At 38.5% G+C, this 26461-nt stretch overlaps 1 protein-coding gene across 9 annotated transcripts in view; it reads right to left on the minus strand.

The window, feature by feature from the left end:
- Positions 1-26461, minus strand: part of ZNF536 (zinc finger protein 536) — a 597265-nt gene that overhangs the window by 206863 nt on the left and 363941 nt on the right. For all 9 annotated transcript variants that reach the window (XM_072632093.1, XM_072632095.1, XM_072632099.1 and 6 more), the window contains 2 exons: positions 17740-17892; positions 4260-5834 (listed from right to left, as the gene is read on the minus strand). In XM_072632093.1, the coding sequence (XP_072488194.1) occupies positions 4260-5834; positions 17740-17892 (1728 nt within the window). The remainder of the gene's footprint in view (positions 1-4259; positions 5835-17739; positions 17893-26461) is intronic.

The raw sequence follows: 26461 nt of genomic DNA on the forward strand, positions 1-26461 counted from the left end.
AAGTTCCCTTTCTAGCTCTCTGCTGATATAAAAACTCCTCTGGCTAAGTCACTGTACCACTGTGTAAATACTGGTCCCACTCTATCAAGAGGCTGTAGGGTTTCTGTCCTGTTACAAATGTTAAGTAAAGGTCAAACATCCCCTTACAGAAAGCTTCAAGGGCACATCCAAATTTCTTTGCTGAAACTGGAGTTCCCTTGTAGAGATTGCTATTCAAAGCCAATAGGCCATCTGTTGGAACTTGGAAATGTCTTCATTAATACTTTCGGTAGTGGGATATGGCAAAATGAGATTTAACCAGTAAGAGGATTTGACCTGTACTAACAAAACAAAGTTGTGTTATCCAGCTTCATCCAAAATGTGTCTTCACCTAGTGCTTTCTGTCCCCCCAGATCCTGCAAAGTTACCTTACATCTATCAGGCTGACCTGACATTGCAGTTTCTTGGGTGGCAAGATAATATATTTGGAAATTCATATCCTAGCTCTTTGAAATTGAAGTTTGTATATTACAAGTAACCAAAAGCTCAAGCCTGGGTTATATAAGTGCCATTAAAAAAAATCTGCACTCTTCACTAGTGTAATCAAAACATTGAATTCATTTCTCTATTGCTTGTTCTTCATTTTTTTTCTTTTAAGAAATTTATTTATTTGCCCTGGACCTCTGAGTTAATCAATGTGGGAAGCTCCTTCCACAACGAAGATCAGCAATTTATCTATAATTTATAGTCTTGGAGAGTTGAATGGGACATTAGAAAAGAAAAGGACTTATCTATACTCACACAGTGGTATGTATCAGTGGCAGGTCTTTCTGACTCCAAAATCAGCCCTTTATGCATTATATTATGCTATCACCCCCTTCTTCCTAGTGCAATAATTGGGAGTGGGGGGAGAAGATAGGCTATCCAACAATTCAGGTCTATAAATTAGCATTGCCTCCCAGTCCAATATTTGAAAGATATCAGGTAATGTTCAAATAAAATTAGACATGAAGTAGCAGGGAATGGACCTCAGAACCTAAATTCATGTCCCACCTTTTCATATGCCAATAGAGTGACCCCAAGGAAGTCACTTAACTCCTTAGCCCCACCATGGAATTTGCTAAGACTAAATCACAAAGTAGCTGCTGGTCTGCTTTGTCTGAGGCAGTTAACCTACATCAATGAAACCATAGATCTGGTAAAAAAAAAAAAAAAGATGACTTGGGGCAAGAGAAAGAACGTAAAATATAGTCTGAAATATGGGTACTATTTAACAGATTACAGGTTCTCAAGATCACATGAGGCTCTGTCCACTGGCAAATGGGAGATGATCTGATCTAAGGAACTTTTTGGTGAGCTGACTATGGTCTATTTCTATCCACTAGGTTAGCTATGTAGATGCTTTACCATAGGCTTCTATGAGACAAAGAAAATAGAAGTTCTCTTTAGGAAAAACGACAGTAATACAACACAACACAACAACAGCTAACCTCACTTCTACAAACATGGTTCCACATGTGCAAACTTATGGGGGGATTTTAGGGCCTGAATTCCATCCTTCCTTTTTTTTTCTCTGAATTTCAGCTTTCACTTGAATTATTTCAGTCATAGCTTCAATTTTCCATTCCAATGTGAGTGCAATAGACACCATTTTAGACTTTGACCTGTGATTTAAATGAAGTTGGATTCAGACAGACCTAAGTTGGCAACACCTATCTAGCTAGGGTCAGGACAGAGAGGTAGAGGGAAACGATCACCCAAGGACATTTAATTATAGTGTTAATGTTAATTACATTTAGAATGTTGAGGAGCAGTGTGTGCATGTGTTTTGACTTCTTGAACCTATCAAATGTGTTGTGTGTAATGTCAGGTTAGAAAAGCAAACTAGTGAGTTGGAGTAAATAGGCTGCCTTTTTTTGGGATGTTTATTTTGACTTTGTTATGTTTTTACATCTTCCTCCCTGGTATTCACTGATTTCCTGTACTTAGAACTTGTTAATGAATAGGGATGGAGACAATTGCATTTTTTCCCTTGTGGATTTCTGTAAAACAGAGTCTGGAGGACCAATAAGGGGTAACCATGGGAGAGAGGAGGAAGACAAGTTAATGGGATAGGAAGTCTCCAGGCTAGATGTCCCATCCAGTAGAGACAGAGAGAGATTATTTTGAGGTGAACTCTGAACACAGGCAGAAGAAGATGGACATGGTACCCATAATGGGAGGGGGGGGCAGAAATGGAATAAGAGCAAGGTATTCCCATAAAGTTTGCAAGTTTAGCATTATCAATCTCTTCTTGATGGAGAGGGGTAGGCACGCATCATGGCTGCTGTACCACAATGGCTGAGGGCTTGATTAAGAACTCTTTTTGTACATACCAATGGAAATGTCAGCTGGGAGTCGTGAGCTGCTATTTTGGGAGGGGAGCGGGGAGGACTCGCATTGCAGCTTCGGTGGAAATAGCTTACAAAATGGAACAGACTCTCTAATGTTGTTGAGCTGTGCTCCCCAGCCCCCCATGCCTCCAGTTAAATAGGATACCATTGGGCGGGCTTCATCAAAGGCAGGCAGTCTTCCTGCTGCATTGATAGGAAGATGGAAAAATTAATAGGGGTAATATGAGCTCATTTCAATAATAATGAGCTTACTAACATGCCAGTTTTTGATCTTTTCTGATGCATGGATTCCTGGCAGTAACTATGGTCCTATGTAGGTAGTTAAAAGAACTGAAAATAGACTTAAAAAAAAAGCCCCAATCCCAAACTTTAAAAAAAAAATAGAACACTTAAAAGTCAGTCCAATTTTTCTTTTTCTTCTTGAGAAGCACCATTTAACTCTTTTTCTTTCCCCTCCCCTTTTCAAAATATATGTATATGTATATATATATTTTTAACAACTTCAAAGGTAATGAATTGTATTTAGCTAAAAGTAGATCAGGGGTATTTGGCTAAAAGTAGATCAGGGCTTTGTGAATCATGTGGCATAAGGAACTGTCAATATTTTTTTGAGCTGTCAGAAATCCATTTAGTGATTTTTGACAATTCAAAAAAAATATTTCTGACTCCTCGGTTCTGTTCTCAGTGAATTAGGAAAAGGGAGGGAAAGGAGAGATACATCAGTTCAATTTATGCAGCCAGACTGCTGCTTCCTGTAGCTTGTTACTTGATGATAGGAAGCAGCCTCCTGTGGCCAGCAGTTCTCTATGATGTAAAGATTTCCTTTTATTTTTTTATCAGGACAAAAAACAGTTAAATTCCATTTCTAGACTATAGACACCACAATGCTTGCCATCCTCTCTTTTTCTCCATTAGTTGACTTTCTTGGGGTGGACAAGTATTTTCAAAGGGACTAAATAGGGTCTGAAAAATGTTTTTCATGGAACTACTCAGAGTTGAGGATACCTATGCTTTCAGGACAGCCTATTTCTCCCCACCCTGTTTTTTTTTTTCCTCCCAATTTTATATCCATCCAGATGGCTCCAACTTTGTTTAAAAACAAAACAAAGGGAAAAAAACCCACCATGGGGCAACTGTGCTTTATGAGGAAATGTAAGTGTAATGTACAATGCCAGTTTAAAGGCTAGATTATGTAGGAATAATCAGGGATAAATAGGATCACAGCCTTTAAGTTACCTGTAGGAACACTCCTAATCAGGCAATTCACTGCCATATAGCCCCTGTTAGAACTGCCAACAGACAATAATCTAAGCCCTGGATAATTAAAGACCACTGCCTTCTGCTTTCCTCAAACTGAATTACAAAAGCCTTAAATCCTAACTCCCTAATTAGAGAGAGGCGCAGGCAGTCACTTGGTCTGGATTTTGGTTAGTGTTAGATGATCTGAGTATCTTCTAAGTCAACATGAAGAGAAGTTTAAGAAAGCAAGGCTGGCTTAGCAAAGCATTAGGAATTTCTCTTAGGAGTCTGACAGAGAAGTTGAAAATACTGAAAAGTTTTCAAGTACCATGTCTTTTTTTTTTTATTATATAAACTGTTTCCCCCTCCAAAATATGGATTAAAAACATGTGCAGTCAATACTGTGGGTCCCCTTCTTCATGTCCCTCACACAGGTTCTCTAGACTTGGATGACACAAATAAGATGATTTCAAAAATGTCTTTTTAAAAATGTATTCATTGTATGATTGTCTAAATTGCACATACAGCATTACCTATGTTTAATTCCAAATTTTCTAATGGACATTTTGCCCTATGTATTTTTTTAATGCACCATTTGGCACTAATCTTTTGAGAAAGGAACTCAAGAAAGAGGATTCTAAAACTTACCACACAAGTCTGGTCTCTTGACACATCCACTACTTGCTGTGCTACTCGAAAGTCCATTAAAGGCTGCTAAGCCTTCAGAGCTATAGGCTCTTAGGACTGACAACATGTTCATCTGCTTCTCCAGGACCTGGGGCCCTGGGATCTGTTCTGCTTTCATCACCCCTGTGGAGGTGTCATGGGATGGAAGAAGATTTGGGCCATGCCACTGCTTCTCGGACGTTTGGGGTAAAGGTGAGACAAGTCCTTGGGCCGGCTGAGAGGCAACGGTGTTGGGGAGGCTGTCTCCTCCATCATTGCTACTATCCTTGTTAAGGACAGACAATGGTTTGCTCATTATTTCGGGTTCTGTCTCAATATCCTCCTCTTCATTGTTTTCCTCCTTGGAAGATTCCATGTCTTCAGATGAGGCAATATCGGACAGGTCATCAGTAGCATTTTTGTTCACAGACTCAGGGAGCAGGATCGTTGAGTCATCTTCAGGATGTACTTTGCCTTCGGGCTCATTGTTAGCACAGGAGGATCCTGAGCCCATGACTCCTGGGTAAACCCCAAATTGTTTGTAGAAGTCTGAAGTAAAGTTGCAAAATGGCGGGTCCATATGACTAGACCAAGCAGAGTTCTTTTGTTCTCCCAAAGTCTCTTTGCCATGACCTTGGGTCATCTTCTCAGAAGTAGAGTCAAGGTGGGTGATCACATTGGAGATTCCTACCTCTTTGCTAGATTGTACTGTAGAAGGGAGCAAGCCAATTTTGCTCACTTCCCTAGCTTGGTCCTTGCCATTTCCTGTAGCTACCAAAGCACTGTCTTTACGTCTAGTTTTGCCCAAGTGGTTGGCCTGGAGATGAAGGGCCATCAATTCCATTGATGAAGTCGTAAAAGAACAAAACAAGCAGCCATGCCATGCAATGTTGTCTTGAACAGTCACCGATGAGCCTGGGAGAGAAGCTGCATCTGGCCTTACGGACAAATCCAGGGGTTCATATTGAGATTTCTCTGATTTCCTCTGGGAGGATTTTCCACTATTTTTTTCCTCACCACCATCTGGTCCATGGACTTTCAAGGAAAGTGGATCTGATAGGGCTTTCTCCTTCACTTCCTTCTCTTTCTTCAAAGAGCTCAAGACAAAGCTATCCATGAAGGCTTGCAAAGAGCCTTGGAAGTTGACCCCATTGCCTACGATGCTCTGATAGGCTCGTCCAATTTCAGAAAAGTGTGTACCTTTGGAAGGGAGGTCAGAGCCCTTCAGAGTCTCTGGAGAAGTCTCAGAAGTCATGCCCACAGCCTGCCCTGTATGATCTCCAGAAGAAAGCATTCCTGATGTCCATTGCTGAGAAACAGTGCCACCTCTGAAATCAATCCCTGGGAGACCCTTAAAGGCTCCCCTCAGAATGTCCGGCCTGATAAACAGGGATGCTTTGCTTGATGTCTCATCTTTATGATCCTGGCTTGGAGGCTGTCCAGAGAGTGGCCCAGCACCATTTTGTCGTTCCCGGTGATGTCGTTCTAAATGGTACTTTAAGGATGCAGACTGAGTACCAGCATAATCACAATGGGGACATTTGTAGGGTTTCTCACCTGCAGATTGGAGTACAAGAGATAAAAGAAAGAATATATATGTTTATTGCATTTTGGTGTGTGGAGCAGGGATGGAAGGATCAACATTTGTTCTTTGAAACAAAGCAGCTCAAAGTAATAATTAGTTATAGAACAACTGTTTTTTTAATAGAAGAATAATTCATAGTCTTAAGCTTTTTTAATGATTTTGTACCAGTTGGGACTATTCAGGAATGACATACTATCTACACACAATTAGCTATCTTTTTCTTTATCTAACATGTGAAAACTGCTGTAGATTTAAAAGCTATGATTATGAAAATTAAGCACAATAATTTCAACCACAGTGATCATTAAAAGTAGAAGTTTAAAAAGACAAAGTATGTAACAAATGGATGGTTGCGATATTTTGTGTATACAATAGCTCTGAAATTTGTTTAAATTATACACATGGAAACCATTTTTAAACCTAAAAATTTTATGGCACTGTTACGCAAGACTGAAATGAATGATTTAAGTCTTGCTCTGCAGTAAATCATGGATATAATTAGCAAATGGCATACTGCACAAGTAATTTATCATTATTTGGAGGGCACCATTCCAGAAGGATACAAAGATCCGCAGACCGACTGCATTGTTTCTAAATAAAGAACTATAAATACAGATTCTATAAAATATTAATACCATTACAGTGCATTATGATTGCAGCATGTAAAGACATATAGTTAAGATAAAAAGTAGTCGATAAAATGTAAAAGAAAATGAGTAATAAAAAGGTGCAAAATATATTTAGTTTCTGTATTTGAAATTAACATTATCTACTGGCCTTTGCAGTGCCTTAAATTTGTACTAATGGCAAGCCTAACGCTCGGGTAGTAAAACGTGTAATTTACCTATAATAAGCGCTTTTTAGAGAATAAAAATAACCTTAAATAGCATTTTAAAACATATAAGATAATTTTCATGAATTAAATATTTATTTAAATTCAGCATCCTCCTCCCCCTCACCCCCAACTTCTATTGTTCTTTCTCTATGGAAGATATATGTAAACCCATACCTGCCCATGCAGTGTAACACGAAGGAGAGGTGCCTAAATACATGTGCATTTCAATATATATAGAAAACTTGTTAGCAATCCAGGGTCTTTTCTAAGCTCCAGTGCTGAGATACTCCCAGAAAGAGACAAGGCTATGACAGTGCCTTGAGCTTATTTATAATGGTGCCCTGTCAATATTAGCAATTATTTCTGTGAGGAAGCTCAATGTGGCAAGAAACTGTTTTCTTTCCTGTGTTTTTTCTCTGGCTGATCTAAAAGGCAACAGCAAATCATCTGTGAACGGTGGGTCCTAAAAACATTTATTGCTTCTAAGTCTCAGACAAATGGAAAGAAAATTAAACCAAGGACTTACAAACTTCATGAGGTCCCTGGGTGTTAATTGGTAAGTCACTTGGAGAGACTCCAGGGCATTTTCAATGTGAGAGCCCGGGGTGCCAGGTTCTTAGGAAAGGACTCTATCCCTTCCTTTGGACTGGAAGCTCTTTCTTTAAGAAGGCTATTCACAATTCCCATGGGCTTCTCTAAGATCTAGGTAACTGGGTATGTATTTCAGTCAAGTGTAGAGGTAACTAAGGGTCTTTATGAAGCCAGCTCCTCAGATACAGTATTTCCATTGGAGAATGGGAATCTGTGGTCAATGATCAACTGTGTCTTCATCCTTCCCAGATAGAATGCTAGTCTTCCTGAAGCTAAAGCATGACAGGGCTTTAAAATTGTCTGTTCCTTTAATGGTAAAATGTTATCTCTCCAGTCTCCTAATAGTTCCATGTCCAATCTCCTCTCTTCTAGTAAATCAATCTCTGATCAGTCAGGACCCTAGAGCTCTAGCTGCTCATGAGACAAGGTTGTGCTGTTCACATTTGTACTATCCATATCAAAGGCCTTGGGTCATTTAATCACTGCAGGCTAGTGTGGTCCAGGGTAGAACCCAGACACCTCAGAAACCAGAGGACATCACCAACACTGTCATGGACATGTTAGGATAATCCATGTCCACTGAAACTCAAATTAGGAGTCTGAGATCAAAAAAGCTCAGAGGAATGACTGACCTCCAGAGTTCATAATGCCAGAACTGACTCAGTCCCATCAGAAAAGACCATGAAACCTACCTTGATATCTCCCAACCAGAGGACCAACTTCTGCATAAGTAGTCACAGATAACTGTCTAAGTGCCATCAGATAACAATAGCAAAATTCACTTTTGGACTTTAAGGATTACAAAACACTCTTTTTATAATACCCTTCAGGGATCAGAGAGAGGCACAGTTTTGCATAGCCAGAAAATATTTGGAAAGATTGGGGTAGTAGGATGTGCATTGAAAATTATACTTCAGGCACCAGAAATTCAAACAATTTCTGATCTGTAAATACCAAGTAAATGACACAGGAGGCTCTAACTAATATTGACGTAGAAGGGACTGCTGAATTTGAAAATCAATCAATTAGTAAGTATTTGCTAAGCACCTACTATGTGCCAGACACTTAGGCACTGGGGAAGCAAAGGCAAAAAATGAAATGATTCCCACTTCTAAAGGAGTTTATATTCTGATGGATGATAGATTAGGAAGTGAATTAAGAAATGCTATACTGTATCTAGGAAAAATTTTGGTAGTAAAAATTGGACTTTTTAAAAATCTGGGCTTTTACCAGAAGTAAAATGAGGGAGACTGCAAGGAGAACAACAGTAGATATGACAATAATAGTCCTAATAATGATGAATAATATCATGGCATTTATATAGCACTTACTATGTGCCAGGTACCGTGGTAAGTGCTTTACAAATATCTCACTTGATCCTCATAGTAACCCTGTGGGGAGGGGGAGTTATACTATCATTATCTTCATTTTATAGTTGAGAAAAGTAAGGCAAACAATGGTTAAGTGACTTGCCCAGGGTCACACAGCTAGACCTAGCCCATCTACACCTAGCTGCCTAGATGTCTCAAAGGTGCCTATATGAAGTTGTAACTATCTAAGACATGAGCTATATACAAACATATAGACAGGTACAAAGAAAGAGCTCTGGAGAAAGTGTTTCTTAGCATATATAACTGAGAGAATGCTTCATAGAAAGATCTATTTACCATTCAATAAATGTTAATGTGTGCTTGCTATCTGTGAATATTATCTCAGAGGTTCTTATCCTGGCATCCGTGAACTTGTTTTTAAAAAACATATGCTTTGACAACTATTTCAAGATAACTGGTTTTCTTTGTTATCCTGTGAATTTTATTGTATGCATTTTTAAATATTATTCTGTGGAGGGATCCCAAGGTTTTTCCAGACTGCAAAATTTTGAGCATTTGATACAAAAAGTTCACAGTTTTAGACTAGATCCCCTGATTCATCAAAGAGGAATAAGATGCAAAATATCTGTGTAAAACTCACAGTCTAGTGGAAGAGATGAGATAAATATACAGATAGTTTCATTTGAAGAGGAAGGATCAGGAAGACTTCATGGAAGAATTGACATTTGAACCATGATTTAAAGATCAGGGATTCACAGTCTGTCAGAGCTAGTGGGGACCTAGACACTAGCCAATCCAACCCCCTCATTTTACAGAGTAGAAAATGGAGGTCCAGAGAGTTGAAACAACACAGTACGTGTAAAAGATCTCTGCCTGTGGAGTCGGAGGAGCTGGGTTCAAATCCCCTCTTAGATTCTTCTTACCTATGTTATCTTAGACACACAACCTTACTGGTCCTCAGTTTCCTTATCTGAAAATGAAGGAGTTGGATGAAATGTTCTTTGAAGTCCTTTGCCGCTCTAGACCTATGATCCTATGGCATGTCTTAGGAGCCACAGTGAATCAATGGCACAGCTGGGACTAGAATCTATATGTCTGATCCAAAGTCTTCGCCCCCCTCACCTATGGTTTCTCTTACAAAGGTCTTTTGGGGATTTTAATAATTAAGCTTTCTTATACCAAACAAAGAATTCCAATGAGTGAACAATAGATCTATGGATCTATACAAGTTCACATGAGACTACCTTAACTTGGGATCTGTGAAGCTGTTTTCAAACTTTTTGAATTTTCTGTTTCTTATAAAAAATATTTTCCTGATACCCTCAACACTCTATTTTATAACATATTTTCCCTGCTTTAATTGGCCTACCCTGAAAGTCCCTGTATTATAAGTATATACTAAGCCATGGGCTTTTAATCTCTGTGTGTGTGTCTGTGTATCTGTGTGTACCTGTGTGTGTGTAATGGTCCCCTTTGGCAATATGGTGGAACCTAAAAACCTCCTTTTAGAATAATATTTTATATGCATGAAATAAAAATCATAGTATCACAAAGGAAGCCAATTATGTTGAAATAAGGATTTTTTTCCACCTTCTAAGTTGAAACTATTCATGTACCCAAAAGAAGTCTATAGATCCCAGGTCAAGAACTCTTAGTCTAAATAACACACCTAAATGAATGAAGTGTGTGCCATCCATAAGGGCTGCTTTTGACCATCCAAAGACTGAGAGAATGCAAAGCTCAAATCCAAAAATACTCAAAGGACTACTTTTCTACTAGAAATATCCTAGCTACATCCCCAAATGAGTAAACTTCTTCCTCAAATTCTCTCCTCAGTGAGCCAGTGAACTAGAATTTAAAAATCAGTCTCCAGACACATTTTTCATAGCATTAGCCAAGTTGGGGTTGAAGTAGCAGCTGACAAGAAGGCCTCACCAACAAGCTGGTAAGCCTTTGAAGTCTTGGTCAAGAAAGTCTTCAATCTGCTCCTCCCCTAACCAGACATAAACAACTCTAGAATTCACCTATAGCCAACAGATGTTTCATAATTTTAAAAAGAAGTATATTAACATCTTAGCATGCCATTTGGCTTAAGGACTCATGAAGACAGATTTATTAGGCCAGTCTAAGCAGGCCCTAAACTGCAGTGGCACCATCAGACTTCTTGCCAAAGAGAAAACTAAGTGGAATTGACACACCCCCAATCCCAAGCAAGGACTGATTGGGTCAGAGATTTGGAGAAGAATTCTCAGTCCAACTTCACATAATAGGCAACCTTTGGTCACCCTGCCAGCATCACTGTCTAGTTGAATGATGGACCACTTAAGTTGTAAATTAGCCTGCGTTGCCATGTAAGTTGATGTGGGAACATATTCCTCTTGCCCAAATTTTCAGATCCCCAGGAAGGACTAGAACGTCCCAGAAGGATCAGGCCTTTTATCACCTCCAATACCTCTTGAAGTTATTGAGGTGGGGTGGGACAGGGAACAGAAATATTTTTTATAGTGGGGGAAATATTTCAGCCACAAACTAAAGACAACAGCACTATTAAGGAGGCAAGGCATTTTCTAATAGGGACCATCAACACTTTTTTCTATCAGAATATCTTCAGAGACTAAAATGTAAGGCAAAAATCACATCATCCTATAAAAGAGGATTTTCTTGGGAAAAGAAGCATGATAAAATCATGAGTCATCAGTTCATAATTCCAATGGACAAATGAAATTATTGAAGTCATTTTACAGCGAAACTCGCTTTCCAGTGACATGAAATGTATATTCATCATGGGAATATTATTGATAACTTGTCTAATTCTTTAGAAATATATGACTGAGTGGTTTAATTAGTTCATTATGTCTATTTTTACATGGCAACATCTTTTATCATTTGGATCATTCACTTTATACTGCAAAGGAAACATCAGAGTTCTGCAGAAATATTATAGGGCTATATTCAAAGAGGAACCGCAGCAATGTTCATCTGAAAAAGCTGGAAAGAAGGGTGGGGGGAGTGGGTGTTATTATTTTTCTATCTAAATTAGGCTTTTAAAACCAGCTAAATGCTTCTAAACTTTTTTTTAAGTCACCCAACCATTGTGCAAAATCCCATTCACTTTTAAGTTCTATAATTAAATATTTTCACTTATTCACCCCCTATATCTGATATTTATTTAGTCCTTCTACATGTCTTTACTTAGTTAATACCAGGAGAGATAAATATGGTTGTTCCTTTGCAGCGAAGCTTCAGTACATTAATATAAATTGTACACTAATTCCCCCAAAGCATATATATGTTGTAAACCTGAAGACTTTTTACACAGCTGCTTATTGCTAAACAGTGCCTTGTCCAGAAGGGGACAATCTGTGTCTCTAATTGCTGTCACTGAAGCCGAGATTCATTATGTGACTTTCCCATTAAAATGTGAGCATTAATTTGTATAATGAAATATCACCCACTGCAGTGTTCATTAGGCATGCCCTACTGTATACTGCACATTGTTAGCTACCTAGAAACTGTAGTTAATTTCACTAATGGATATTTCCCTACTTAGTGTTTGGTAGGGAATTTATACTGTAACATTACCTCTTAAACTTTTAAGGAAATTTAAATTCAATCAATTATTTTCCACAAAAGTTTGGGATGTCATTAAGGCAGGAAGAGCAAGCCGTGTGGTGTTAAGGATGAGGACTCCGGAGAAAGAAAATGGGCTTTTAGTTCATCTTAGAAATGTAAAAATGAAGGAAGCTTAATTCAAATTTTTTTTAAAAATTATCTCTACTGTGGGGCACGGACATCTTTTATTCTATGTTACTAAGGTGGCTGTTCTCAGTCAGAGGACAACAGCATGTGTCATGTCAACGTGCACGTACTAAATGCTTACTATGTGCCTGGCACTGTGCTAACGCCAGGGATGAGATGTGAGAACTTCATTCATTTTAACCCACTTCATTTTATTAATTTATTCAATATGTATCTCTCAATTCTAAACTGGAATAGTCACCTTGCCTAGCAGAGTTAATAATAAAAGTGTCAAAGAGAAGCTACGTTTACTATGGGGCATAAGGCACCTGAATTAGGCCTTCTAAACTTTCATCTCCGCATACATTTATTTGCTACTTGGTGTTTGTGAAACTCTTTGAAGATGAAAGGTTGGATCTTTAACTGCACTAAGAACTTTTATCATTATGGAGATGGTGGGGAGTTATTATATCTCACTTTGCATCCCATGAACTCCCTGCCCTTTCCAAGTGCTATGCCATTAATACTGATGTTGTGTTAGCTAGGCAGGCCCAAAACAACTAAACCCATCGTATAGGCAGGGAAACTGAGGCAGGTTATGCTTCAGGTGGCACAGCCTTGTCATTCATGAATATGTGCTAGTTCAGGGTAGAGGAAGAATGTAGACCTGGGCCTGCCTTTCCCTGAAGTCATCAAGCTGTAGTGAAGTCACATAATTATTTGGCTTTGGCTATGTGTCCACTATTGTTAAAAGCCAAATTGTAGAAACAATTTAGTGGCCACTATTTAAAGCCTTCTTTGCAGCCCAAAGGAAAATAAAGATGGAAAGGAGGCAGGAGTCCCTACTTTAGTGCTAGACTGTAACTTAGAATGGATGATCTGGTGATTTGGTAGGAAATTTACTTTTTTTAGCCAGTTACTTTGATATTATGGAGTCCCAAACTCTGTTGTGCTTAATTCATACAGTAAAGTATCTGCTAGGTGACTGTCACTGACCTTTGCCCCCTCCTTCAGAATGCTAGAGAAAAGAATCATAGAAATAATTTGCCCACTTTCTTTGGTTCTACTGGGAAAAGTTTTCATGGAATTTGGATGATATGGATTTAAATGTGTTCTCAAATGCACTGTCAACTGTGAGGTGATAACCCTTCACACAATTTTCATCCTGACCCCTACTTACAACACTCTATACAACTGCATACTTACACACACGCACACACATACACACACGTACCCACAAATGTGTGTACATGCCAACACAGAACTCCTTTGCCTTCCCCATATAGAGACATAAGACACATGGGTAAGGGCCAGACACATTGCATACTGATACACTCCAATGAGGCATAATCCTCTGATTGTGGTGGCATATTCGTGAAACATCACCTATCTACTTTCCATTTCCTTTTTAGTTGAAAGAGGTTTCCAAGTGTGCAGTTGGAGAGTGAGAAGTGTGGAACATTGAGCACAGCACAGAGAAATCATATTAATAAACATACTCACATAAATTGGAAAAATGGGACTTCTTTTTAATTAGGCTGTGAACTTGAATGTCTCTGAGTTGCCACTCGCAGGGCTATTTGCTATCTTTCTGTATGATGGTCATGCTAGTTAATAGCAGATCCCCTATGCAAAGCCGAAAGTGTTCCTAAAACACTGGGGAATGCATTAGTTATAAATAATGGACTATATCATGAGATATCATATAATCTGAAAATCACAGGGAGCCTTTATAGCAGTTAGTGCCTAAGTATTCCACCTACCAGGAGCTAAGCCTTTGGTGGTAGTGAGTGGGATGGTTTGGGAGGTGCATTTATTGCTTCCGGCTACTATGGGACTGGCAGGTACTTAACTATTCTGGTATAGTAACTGTATGCCCTGGGCATCATTGTATTCATACCTTAAACAATTCCCCTGGTGACTATCAAAGAGGGAGGGTGCTTTACTGCACATTAGATTATTCCCAAGGGGACAAAAGGAATCCAAATTAATGTACTAGATAACTTAATTACTGTACAGGGTATACTGAATACCCTGTTGACACAGCTTTATTGCATCAAGTTGCATGTTATAACTGAATACTTATTGATACTTGGCTTTTCCTAACCTACATTGATTGGGTCCAGATACTACTGTTTTTCATTGTGCTTTTGGGGAGTAACTGAGCATGCCCAATGTCTATAAACACTTTCCCAGGAGGCCCATTGCCATCCAAGGTATTGTTACAGAGGGGGGTGAAATCGCAGTGTGCATTCCGAATTGGCAGTGACTAACGACTTCTCTGATCGCAGCCAGAGGTGGGCCGGTGTCTGTTGCCAGCCCAGCTTGGGGGACTCACATCTGTCCCCTAGGCTTTCAGGCCCAGGGGATACTTTGAATTAGATCTGTCTCCCAAGGTAGTGCTACCAAATTCAAGTTACCTGCAGGCTGCTCCCAAGCCCCCCAGGTGTTCAGAGAAACCTGACTTCTGTTAAACTACTTGAGCTCCTCTCTAATAAACAGGTGTTGGGAAAAGAAGAGTAGTAATTGAGTTAATGTAGTGGAGAAAAAAAAAGTGGTTTTTATCAGTCAGTGTTATACTACCAAGAGTTCTAATAAAGATGGAGTATGATGGAAGAATACAGAGCCTGTACCACCTCCTATCCTAGGCAATTAGAGACTCCTTTGTTATGTGTTGGCTCTGAAAAATGTGCTCAACAGAGTGAGTTACAGAAAACTTATCCCCCTAAAAATATTGGACCAAAAGTGTGTGCTGCTGTAAACCGTGTACCCAAACAGATTCATGGAGAACTATTAGAAAGGAAACCCAGGTAGTACATTTTAATAACTGGAATCCAATTATTAATTCATCTAATACGAAATACCTGGTTTTGATTTTTAATTATTCTTGTAATCTACACTTTTACATAGTTATGATGAATGTTTATTTTGGTTATTTCAAACATGTAACACTTTCTGCTCTATTCAAATACACAAGTGTAAGCATTTCCCAACTTCTTTGTTCTTAGATAAAAAGAAAATTGATCTTTATCTGGTGACGATTATGCTTTTTAAATGCAGAATGCTGCAAATGGTATTTGCGTGGGTGACATTTCTATGCCTTCTCTCCTTTTCTTCATGATGTTGTAAGGTTCTGCAAATGCTTTTGTCAGTGGGCACTTCCCTGGTCCATTGTCTGCACTCTCTGCCCTAAACTCTGACTCAGTGGGCTTCTGGGTGAGTAATCCTTCTTAACCTTTAAAATCACACAAAGCATCTTCTGCTACCCCACTCAACGGACAGGATGGAGGCAGAGATCCTTGCCAATGTGGCCACTGATTCTTCCAGGAAAAGAAGTGAGCCAGTAGCTAAGCATTTAGCTTAGCTGACTATGAGACAAGATCTCAGGACTTCGGGGGATGAGAGAAATAAATGCCCTCAGTGTCGTTCCCCAGGCTGTGAAAGTATCTCCCAAAGTACCTATTTATGCAACAGAAGCAGTTTACCCACCTTGCAGGAAACTGTACCAGAACTCTATAACTATCTTAAAATAAGTCAAAGAAGTAGGTTATCCCTTACCCCAGCCCACAGGCTGATGAATGGCAGGATGGTGAATAACTCTGGGTCATAGCTTATTTATTCCCCCTCACACTTCATTGTAGCCTAGTGATTCTTAACTATTAGGCGCCTCAGTCCCTAAATGGGGAGGGATGTGAATCTCAGCATGGCCTAACCAGTGAAGATGTCCATGGGAGGCATTTCCAGGATTCCTTCTCTCACCTGCAGGGATTTCTTCTTTATGTCGCCTCAAATCATAGTTACTGTCGCAGCATCAAAGATTCATTGAATTTCTGAGTTGTAATGACTCTCTCTCTCAGCAGTCATCTAATCCAATTTCTACCTAAAACACAAGTCCCCTCTACACTATCCCTGACAAGAGGTCATCTATCTATCCTCTGCTAGAAGATTGTCTTCTCAGGGACTTCTCTACCTCAAAAGGCAGTACCTTTCTTTTGTTGTTGTTGAACAGCTCAAATTATTAAGAAATTCATCATACAGAATCACCATATGCCTCCCTCTATACTTCCACCCATTGGTCCTCCTTCTGCTTAATAGAAACTGTTTCTCTAGGTTCCAGTCCATATTTTCAGACGTGACAATTCTGCTCCCTTTGTGGGAATCTAAAACTTGATTAAATATGTCTATGTCTCTCATTAGACTCTTAAAGTTGATAAAAATTTGTAAATCATACAGTCCAAATTCCTGATTTTTTTTAGATGACAACTGAGGCTCATGGAGGTAAGATGATTTGCCCAAAGGCTCCACATTGATAAGTAATGAAGTTGGGACTTGAATCCAGGTCTCTTGGCTCTTAATTCAAGGGTCTTTTCCCTTCACCCCAACACTACTCCACTGCTATTTCATCATGACAATGAATCTTGTTTTCTTAACTAGACTAAAAGGCACTAAGGAGTAAAAACAATAATACCTTCTCTTATAGTCTTCATGGTGTCTGGGTAGGGTTAAATATAGAGTCAGTGCTTCATAGATGCTGGACAGACTAGTTGACTGACCACTCAAGTCAACTTGACAAGAATTAAATATCTCTGAGAAGGGGAAATAGGAATGGGAGGCATGTTGTTTGGAAATACAGGAGGAATAGCCTTCCCTGAAGCAGTCTCATGACCAACATGCAAAACAAAATGAACCCAGCTCTGTACTCCCCCAAAGTGTATTCTTCTCAGTGTCAGTAGGCTTTTTATAAACCAGGTGAGGCCATTAGGTGTCTTAGTCTTTCACCACATAATGAGAAATGAGGCTTGTAGACATTAAATATCTCTGAACAGCCTTTTGCTTTATTGATTCCTTGGGAAATATGCCACAATTATTTTTGAAAATAGATGGTGTATTTGTCTATCCTCTGAAGCAGCTCGAACTCCAATGGACAAAGTGTCAGGAAAATGTCAAAGAAAATGGAGGTGTCCATATTCCAAATAGATTTGGGTGAAAGGTGGTGGTGGTAGGGGAACTCTCCAAAAAACTATTGGAAATATCTTAGTAGACCATAATAGATAGAAGAAGATCAGGAAAATAGCCAAAGTGATAAGAAGACTGGGGTAAAAATCAAAGCAGAGGAAAATTGGAAAAAGCTGCTAAGAGGTTCAAAAGAGGCAACAGACATAGTCTTTGGCTAGAATAAGACACAAGTGTTCATTGGTAGCTGTGATAAAGCAGGGAATCACATACCAAGAGCTTACATCTCTATAGAATCTGGGGCTCATTTCAGAGCCGGAGACAGTGATTCAGCCATGTGGTCCTTGCTTGTTAGGAATGTGCCAAGCCCCCCATCCCCCATTCCTGATTGTGGCTTGGGTTGCCCTCAATCTGTCCCAAGTTTCTCACCTGTATGTATTCTCAGATGCACCTTTAAATGGTGGGATGTTCGGAAAGTCTTCCCACAGTAAGGGCAGTCCTTCATTGCCGATCCAAGACTCCTATCTCTCAGTAGAGCTGGTGGCTGGACCCCGACAGCTCTCCCAGCCTCTTCACCAATGTCTGCAACAGAGGAAAAACGTTCTCACATCACTTCAGCACATGTCAGAAGTTGTTCTCACCAAAACTGCTAACACAACACAAAGTTAAACATGTCAATACTACACCTGTCTATTTCATTCTTTAAATCTGACAGAATGCTGACAATTCATGTATTTTCTTGTTATTCTCTTAAATTATTTCATCTTTCCTATCATCGTTTTAAGCAGCATATGGTACCTTTATATTGAACTGAATTATACAAGAAAAGAAACAGCTGTGTCAGCAGCTGGTTTGATTTCTTCTTTTGCTTAGCTCCTATTAAATATTTTTTTTGAAAAGTTTAAAATGTTAGTGTTTTGTTGAATCTGATTAATTTATAATATGAACTAGCTGGATAGTTCACTTTATGATCGAAATCACATTTGCATTAAATAAGGCAATAAATGAAAAAAATGTGCCTCAGCTGAGTCCCACCAACACGATAAAAAAAAACAAACCACACAGCTATTTTGGGACAGGAAAGAGAATTATCCAAACTGATCATTTGTCCCTTGTAGTGCCTTCTATCCACGCACCAGTGCAATCTCTGGAATGGAAGGATAGAAAGTATGGAAATTCTGTTCCACAATTAGATGATGATAAACATATAGTGACATATTCAAAGTCATGTGCAAAAACTCAGCTGCAAAACTCCCATAAACTTACATCCTCACAGAGTTAAATCTTTTTGCAGTGACTTGAACATTTCCCCTGCAAAGTATCAATACAAATTGTTTCTCCTGCTGTTATTTGTTATGCAACCCAAACCATTAGAAAATGGAATAAAATTTACATATTGCTGCCTTCTGCACAGAAATTATGGGACATAATAGTAAATAAAAGTGTTAAAATATTTCGTGGCTGGAGGATATGTTATTGTAGCACCCGAGGTCTGACACCAAACAGCCGAAGGAGGCAATGTTAGTAAGACAGGATGAGCATGGTAGCATCTCTGAAAAGGAAGGGCAGGAGAACAATTCTGCTTGGGCTCAGCTCAGCTGGGTCTTCTTTGGGGCTGCTCCTGGCATCAGAAGGACACAGAAGGTGAGCACCTAGAGGGCAGAGGCAGGTTCAAAGAAAATGTATTTGTACAGTGCCCAGCACAAGATTGTGTGTTTGATAATGTCTGCATGAGGATGGGAACAGAACAGCTTCATGCGAATCAGCCTGAGGTTTCAGTTTTGAGAAGCCGATCAGTCAGTTGTTTGGCATAAGTGACCAAGTGAAGGGGGGAAGAGTTCTCTTGTTCTATTAGTGCTACCCTTTTCTCTGGATTCAGAAGCTTCAGCTTCTTGGGCATGATCTCAGGAACTGTGGCATTTTGAATGATAAGTTTGTCCAGGGTTCTGTATTTCTTGGACAATAGTTCTGGTGAAGTAAATAGAATTTGGATTGCGGAACATCAGAGTCTCAGAGTTGGGAAGGACCCAAGAAATCTTTTCATCCAACAACTGCCCTCTACAAAATCCTCAACAAGTGATCACGAAGGCCCCACTTCAAGACCTCCACTGAAGGGGAACCAGCAGCCTCCCAAGGCAGATCATACCCCTTTTGGCTCACTGAAAATGTTTGGAAGTTTTATGTTTTCCTTATATAGAGCCAAAATTTATCTTCCTGTAATTTCCATGGAATTTCTCACTGCTCCTAGTTCTGCTTGCTGGGGCTAAACACAAATCGTCTAATACTTCTGCTTGGTAGCCCTTTTAAATAATACCAAAGTGAGTCATCATGCCTGCTCCCCCCAACACATTTTCTCTTTTTCAGATTCCCTATTACTGGTTTCTTCATCCAGTCACCCTTACCATCCTAGTCATTCCTCTCTGGACCCATTCTAGTTTAGTTTCCTAAAATGTGGCACTCCAGACTAGACACAAGACTCCAACTGTGATCTGTCTCATTCTAGATGCCACGCTTCTCTTAGTATGGCATAATATACCATTATCTTTTGGGCTTCCATGTATGCTGCTAAATGTTTAACAACTGTCTTTCTGGAAAATAAAAATGCAAAGTACACTGTTAAGGTTAATCTACATTATCAACATTGTATTATTTCTTGAGTCTAGATTTTTTTTCAATTTTTTACACATTTATTTAAAGTTTTGAGTTTCTAATTCTACCCCTTTCTTCTTCTCCACCCCTTCTCTGAGACGGTAAGTAATTAGATAGATATAGGTTATACATGTGTAATTATATCAATATTTCCATATTGGACATTTTGTATAAGACTCAAACAAAATAAAAAAAGAAAGGGAAAAATAGCATGCTTCAGTCTGTATTCAATCAATATCAGTTCTTTCTCTGGAGGAAGATAGTATACTTCATCATTAGTTCTTCGGGATTGTCTTGGATCATTGTATTGCCAAGGATAGTTAAGTCATTTACAATTCTTCATCACACAATATTGGTGTTACTGTGCACATTTTCCTGGTTCTGTTCGGTTCACTATGCATCAGTTCACACGTCTTTCCAGGTTTTTTTCTGAAACCATCCTCCTCGTCATTTCTTATAGCACAATATATTCCATTACAATAATACACCACAGCTTGTTTAGCCATTCCCCAGTTGATGGACACCCTTTGATTTCCAGTTCTTAGCCACCACAAAAAGAACTGTTGTAAATATTTTTATACAAATAGGTTCTTATCCCTTTTTTTTGGATGTCTTTGGGATATAGACCTAGCAGTGGTATTGCTGGATCAAAGGGTTTGCACAGTTTTATAGCCCCCTTGGGCATAGTTCCAAATTGTTCTCCAGAATGGTTGAATCAGTTCATAGCTCCACCAGCAGTACATCAGTGTCCCAGTTTTTTCACATCCCTTCCAACATCCAACATTTTCCTTTTTTGTTATATTATCCACTCGGATAGGTGTGAGGTAGTACCTCAAAGTTGTTTTAATTTGCATTTCTCTGTTCAGTAGTGGTAAGTCTAGATAATTTTTTAAATGCATCATGTCATATAGTGTTTGCCATTTTCTGAAGTATGATTACTCACAAGGAAAATATCACAATCCAGAGTTTTTTCGAGTTGACTCCAGTGCACCCTACTTGTGTGTGATATATTGGCTTTATATTGAAATACTACTGAAACCTCCAGCTGTTCTTTTTCCTTAGAAATTCATTCCAAATTGCTCCAGAATCCTTCCTGTACAGATTAAGCCCACCATTTATAAAATAGTTGATATAAATTGCTTGGAAATATTTGATTATGAATTCCATGGCCATTCCCCTCTCCACTAAACATAGTCAAACTATCAAAGGATCAGCCTGAAGAATTGAATAATGTATCTGTGGGGGTTCACATGATTAGTTTCTAGTTTTCCTATATGGGTGGAATTTTCCTAATTCACACCAAATAGAGACATATCTAAGTTCTGCTGTTTAGTTGTATCTGACTCTTCATTACCCCATTCGAGATTTTCTTGGTAAAGATACTGGTAAATTCTTGGTAAAGATACTTTGCCATTTCCTTCTCCAGTTTATTTTATAGATGAAGAAACTGAGCCAAACAGGGTTAAGTGACTTGCTTAGGGTCACACCATTAGTAAGTGTTTGAGATTTGAACTCACATGGATGAGTATTTCTGATTCCAGAGCCAGCATTCTATCCACTGTGCCACCTAGCTGCCCCCCACATATCTGAATACACACAGAATATGTCCCAACTGATTAATTAGAGAGGGTGAGAGAGGCGCATTCTTTAAAGGCAGATTCAAATGCCACCTCCTTCAGGAAACCTTCACTAATTTCCTGGTCTCCTCACTCCTATCTAATATACATACACTAATTTGCATCATGGCTTTCCGTGTTTGTATCTTTTTAACACCCTTGCCAGATGAAAAGCTTCATAAGGGAAGGAATCACTGATTACCTAACCTTGGTACAATACCCCAATGCCTAACTCAAAAGTTCTGTTCATAGTAGGTGTTTTAATGAATACTCTTTGAACTGAAGGTGAAAGTTTGCAGATTTCCCCAGCTAGCATGGACCTCAATGGACTTGTGCTGATTGCCAAGCTTGACGGCTTAGAAATGAACATCTGGAGTAAGACCCCTGTCTATCCTCTTTCCTCCACCAAATATTATCAATCCGTCCTGCCAGAGCTATTCAGATTTCTTTGTGCTAGGAGCACTGGGTCGGCTTAAAACAAATATGAACCTGATTAAAATTCTGCACGTGTCCTCCTTGGAATATAGTTAAGATAGACTGTTTAAGTTAGGAGGCCAATAACTGTCATTTTGAATTATTAGCAGGACTTAAGTGTACTAGATGTTGGCTTTCAAGGTAGAAGTGGGCAGGTGCTGACTTTTACTTTTCAATTCATATGCTCTCTTCATTTTCCACAGTTTGCATGGAGAACATCCTTCCCAAAAGTTTTCTGCAAAGATGGCCACTGTCTCTGAGCAATAGTGGTTTGGAAATTGCCAAATAGGAACCACAGTAGAGGTAATAAATGGTGTATTTTGAATTTAGGCTTCAATAAGTGCCCAGGGAACATTATAGATAAATATATAGATAACACTAACAAGGCACTCTGGAGGAATTTACAGAATAAAAGTACTAGTTATGTTTTGCTATATGTCACTCTAAGTGATCGCCTGTTATCTATTTCCCTTTTATCTTTCTATCTTGAATATGTGTGGCCCAATAAAAAAGAATAAATTTGTAAGATAAACAGCTTTCTGTGCAGATTTAAGAGTCTAATTTTCGCTTTACTCAGAACTGAATTTTTTTGGAGAGCCAGAAAGACTAGAGTTTACTCTACGACTAATCCTACTAAGAAAACAAACTCAAAACAACAATGAAGGATAAGATGTGGGTGGCCCTGAGAAGTATTCACAGAAACATAAAGCCAACTACAGTGGATGGTGGGGTAATCTTTATTCCAGTTGTCTTACAGAATTCTTTCCCATGTATGCATGTGTGTGTGCATACACATGCATGTGTAGAGATGTGTGTATGTATAGATGTGTGTGTATGTATGTATGTATATGGTTATAGATTTATTGGTATATGTTATAAAATATAAAATATTATTAGTATATTATCCCATTATAGAGACAGAGAGTGAAGATAACTCTTCTTTCAAGAGGAGAGTACTCTGCATATCGTAGAAAGCACAGACATCACACACAGTACAATATAGAGCACAGTCCTAAGAATTTTATGTAAAGATGAATGAATCCTCTCTTTTTGGGTTTCTTCTTTCCCATGATGACAAATGTACTTGCAGCTGCTTCTACCTAGAAGAAACTTGGTGTGTCTGAATTTTATTAGTTCAACTGCTGTTTTACACAGTCAGTCAACAGCATTTATTGGTCATGGTTATGGACCATTTCTGATTCCATCTCCATCTATTCTGATCCTTCCTGAGCAGGACTTACAATGGAAGGCATTTGAAAAATCACATTTGTAAACCCTCTATGACCATGACTACATATAGAAAAAAATATCAATCATTTCCTATGCTATATATATAATATCATAGATTCAACTAAACCACAGTGGAAAAGTCAATATTTCCTTCAAAACATGCATATAAACACCAATTCACATTTACAGGTATTAAAGAAGATAACAGTTTTCTCTATGAATGGTTATACTACTTTTATACCAATTTTCCTGTACATAATGGGTATGCTTACAAAAAAAGACAATTTGTTAGCATAGAACTCATTGTATATGTTTTCTTCTTCTGTCCAGTGATGAATTCAGAGCTATAATATCTCTAAGATCACTTTCACCTCCTGCAATCTATGGTAGCATTGTTCTATAGGCAGTCATAGACAAAGGCATGGGTTATGTATGTCCTTTTTCCCCTGTGGATCTAAATGTTTGCTATCTAACTAACAGGTTATGAATGAGCTCCCTGAGCTTTTGTTCAGTACAACACCGTATTTGCATTCATTCATTCATTGGTGTTAAATCATCAATAAGTCTTTCACAAGGTAGGTACCAGGAATGAATGTAGAATACAGCATGGAGAAATTAGAAGGTCTACATGAACTTAAGTGTTTCTTTTTTCTGTACAGTTTTTAAGCATTTCTACTAGGTAATATGTCACAATAGTTGTATATCATTAAAGACTGGAAACATTGCATTTATTAAACACTATGTCCCGAATTCTGTGATAGGCCCTTGGAGAGGAACAATGTTTAGCTGACAGTGACAGACTTACAAAGAGAATCATAAGAGAAATAAGATACAAACACAACTGACTACGATAAATGATAATGGATGATGAGCACTGTAGAGAGATACAAGATAAAATGTCTAATTGTGAGTTTGGAGGAAGAAGGTTAATGTTGAAAGGAAATATCAGAGGAAAAAAGAACCTCTTGGAAGAGATATTTAAACTGAAATTTAAAGAACTAATAAAGATTCAAGAGGCAAAGAGGAGGAGGAGGAATTTCTCAGCACAGAAAACAACATGGGTAAAGTTGCAGAGACAGAAGTGTAGACAGGACATGTTCTAGGAACAGAGATTACTCTAACTTAATCAGAGGATAGGATGAACACAGACAGTGTGGTAGATGGAGCATCAGGTCTAGAGTAAGGAAGAGCTGAGCTCAAATCTGACCTTGAGACTTACTCACTGTATAACCCTGGGCCATTGACTTAACCTCAGTCTGCCTCAGTTTCCTAATCTATAAAGTGGGGATATTAATAGACCTACTTCCCAGTGTTCTTGTGAGGCTCAAATGAGATAATAATTGTAAAGCACTTAGCACAGTGCCTGGAACATAGAACGTGCTATAAAAATGTTAGCTATTATTACAAGGCTGAGAAGGTGGTGTTGTGACATATGGAAGACCTGGAAGGTCGGGTAAAGCTACTCAGAAGGAAATAGGACATCATTGAAAGATTATTTTAGAAGAGTAATGATTAGATCTATGTATAAGAAAGATTATTCTGGCAGTGGCATTCAAGATGAATTGGAAGGCAGATAAAAGAAAGGTGGGAAGCCTCGTCTATACTTGAGTGGTGGCAAGGGGAATAGAATGGGATTTCACAGACATCATAACTGATAGGGTATAATCCCAAGGTTGAAAACATGAAAGCCTGAGTGAATTAGGACACAGCAAATAAAAATAACGAAGTCATAAAGAACACATGTGGAGAAAGATGATAAAAATTGGTTTTGGCAACAGTGGAATAGAGGAATGTTAGTGAGACATCCAAATGAGATATCCTCTAAATATCTAGAAATGATGACAACAGCTAACGTTTACATAGGACTTTAAGGTTGGCCAAGAACTTCATGCATATTATTTCATTTGAACTTCACCACAACCATATGAATTAAGTGCTGGTATCCCCATTTTACAAATTAGGAAACTGACGCTGAGGAAGAATTTGAATTCCTGTTTTCCTATTTCCAAGTCCAACACTCTCTTCATGATGGCACTTATCTCCATGATGGAGGCCTGGAGTTCAAAAGTTGAGCCAAGATAAAAGAAGATAAAGATTTAGGAGTCATTTGTATAATGGTGGGAGTGAGTAAGATTACCCTCAGAGATTCCTTGACTGAGAGCTACAAGGAGCACAGAAAAGACAGAAAGGTTGCATTTCTACCGTCTACAAACCTATTGCTTAGGACAGGCAAGATATAATCAACACCAAACTAATGTTTGTAGTCAATTCTTAATTGCACATACTAATGGAAGGGCCAGAAAGTCGAAGGGATGAATCATGGGATTTAGAAAAAGAAAAGATTTTTGAGGTCATCTTATCAAATCACTTCATTTTATAAATGAGGAAAGTAAGGCCCAGAGAAGGGAAGGCAATGCAGGTAGTACATAGGGACAGCAGCAGACTTGGTTTTGAAGTCCAAATCCTGAATCCAGGATTTTTTCCACTATACTCTACTGTCTCTAATCCAAAATTATTTATAGTCACATCTCAAATGTATTTTATATTTGATATTACTGTTTTTGGAGGTAAGGGGACATTGATGGGGGAAAATTCAAAATCAGTTAATTATTTGTTCCCAACCTATGGCAAAGCCTTCTGAACTCGTATTGGTCTGATTTGCCATAACTGGACACACTGTACCTTGACTCCAACATAGTGATATCAATTTGGTCCTCTTTGAGGCCAAGGGACAACAGCCAACCAACAAGTGGACACATGCACGTATTTATATAATATAGGCATATGTGTGCCTGTGTATATATATTTATAGATTACATCTACATGTTATAAATTATACATATACATATTTATAGTACATATGTATTACACATATGAGAGCATTTATATTATACTTATATATTCATATTCATATGTAAATATATAAACATACACATATATTTCTATTATATATACATACATATGAAGAGGCTGAGATGAATATGAATGTATCTATATATATATGCATGTGTATATTATGTATAATATATGTTATATATGCATATATAACATATTATAGACAGAGAGAAATTATTTGCTGTGACTAGAATCTTATGGTTAGAAGAGACTTTAGAAGGCTCTAATACAGTGTCCCAACGTAATCATGAAGGTCCTTAAAGAGTGCTTCAGGAGAATCAACGCAA

The sequence above is a fragment of the Notamacropus eugenii genome, chromosome 1 (assembly GCF_028372415.1).
Source record: "Notamacropus eugenii isolate mMacEug1 chromosome 1, mMacEug1.pri_v2, whole genome shotgun sequence".
NCBI lineage: Eukaryota > Metazoa > Chordata > Mammalia > Diprotodontia > Macropodidae > Notamacropus > Notamacropus eugenii.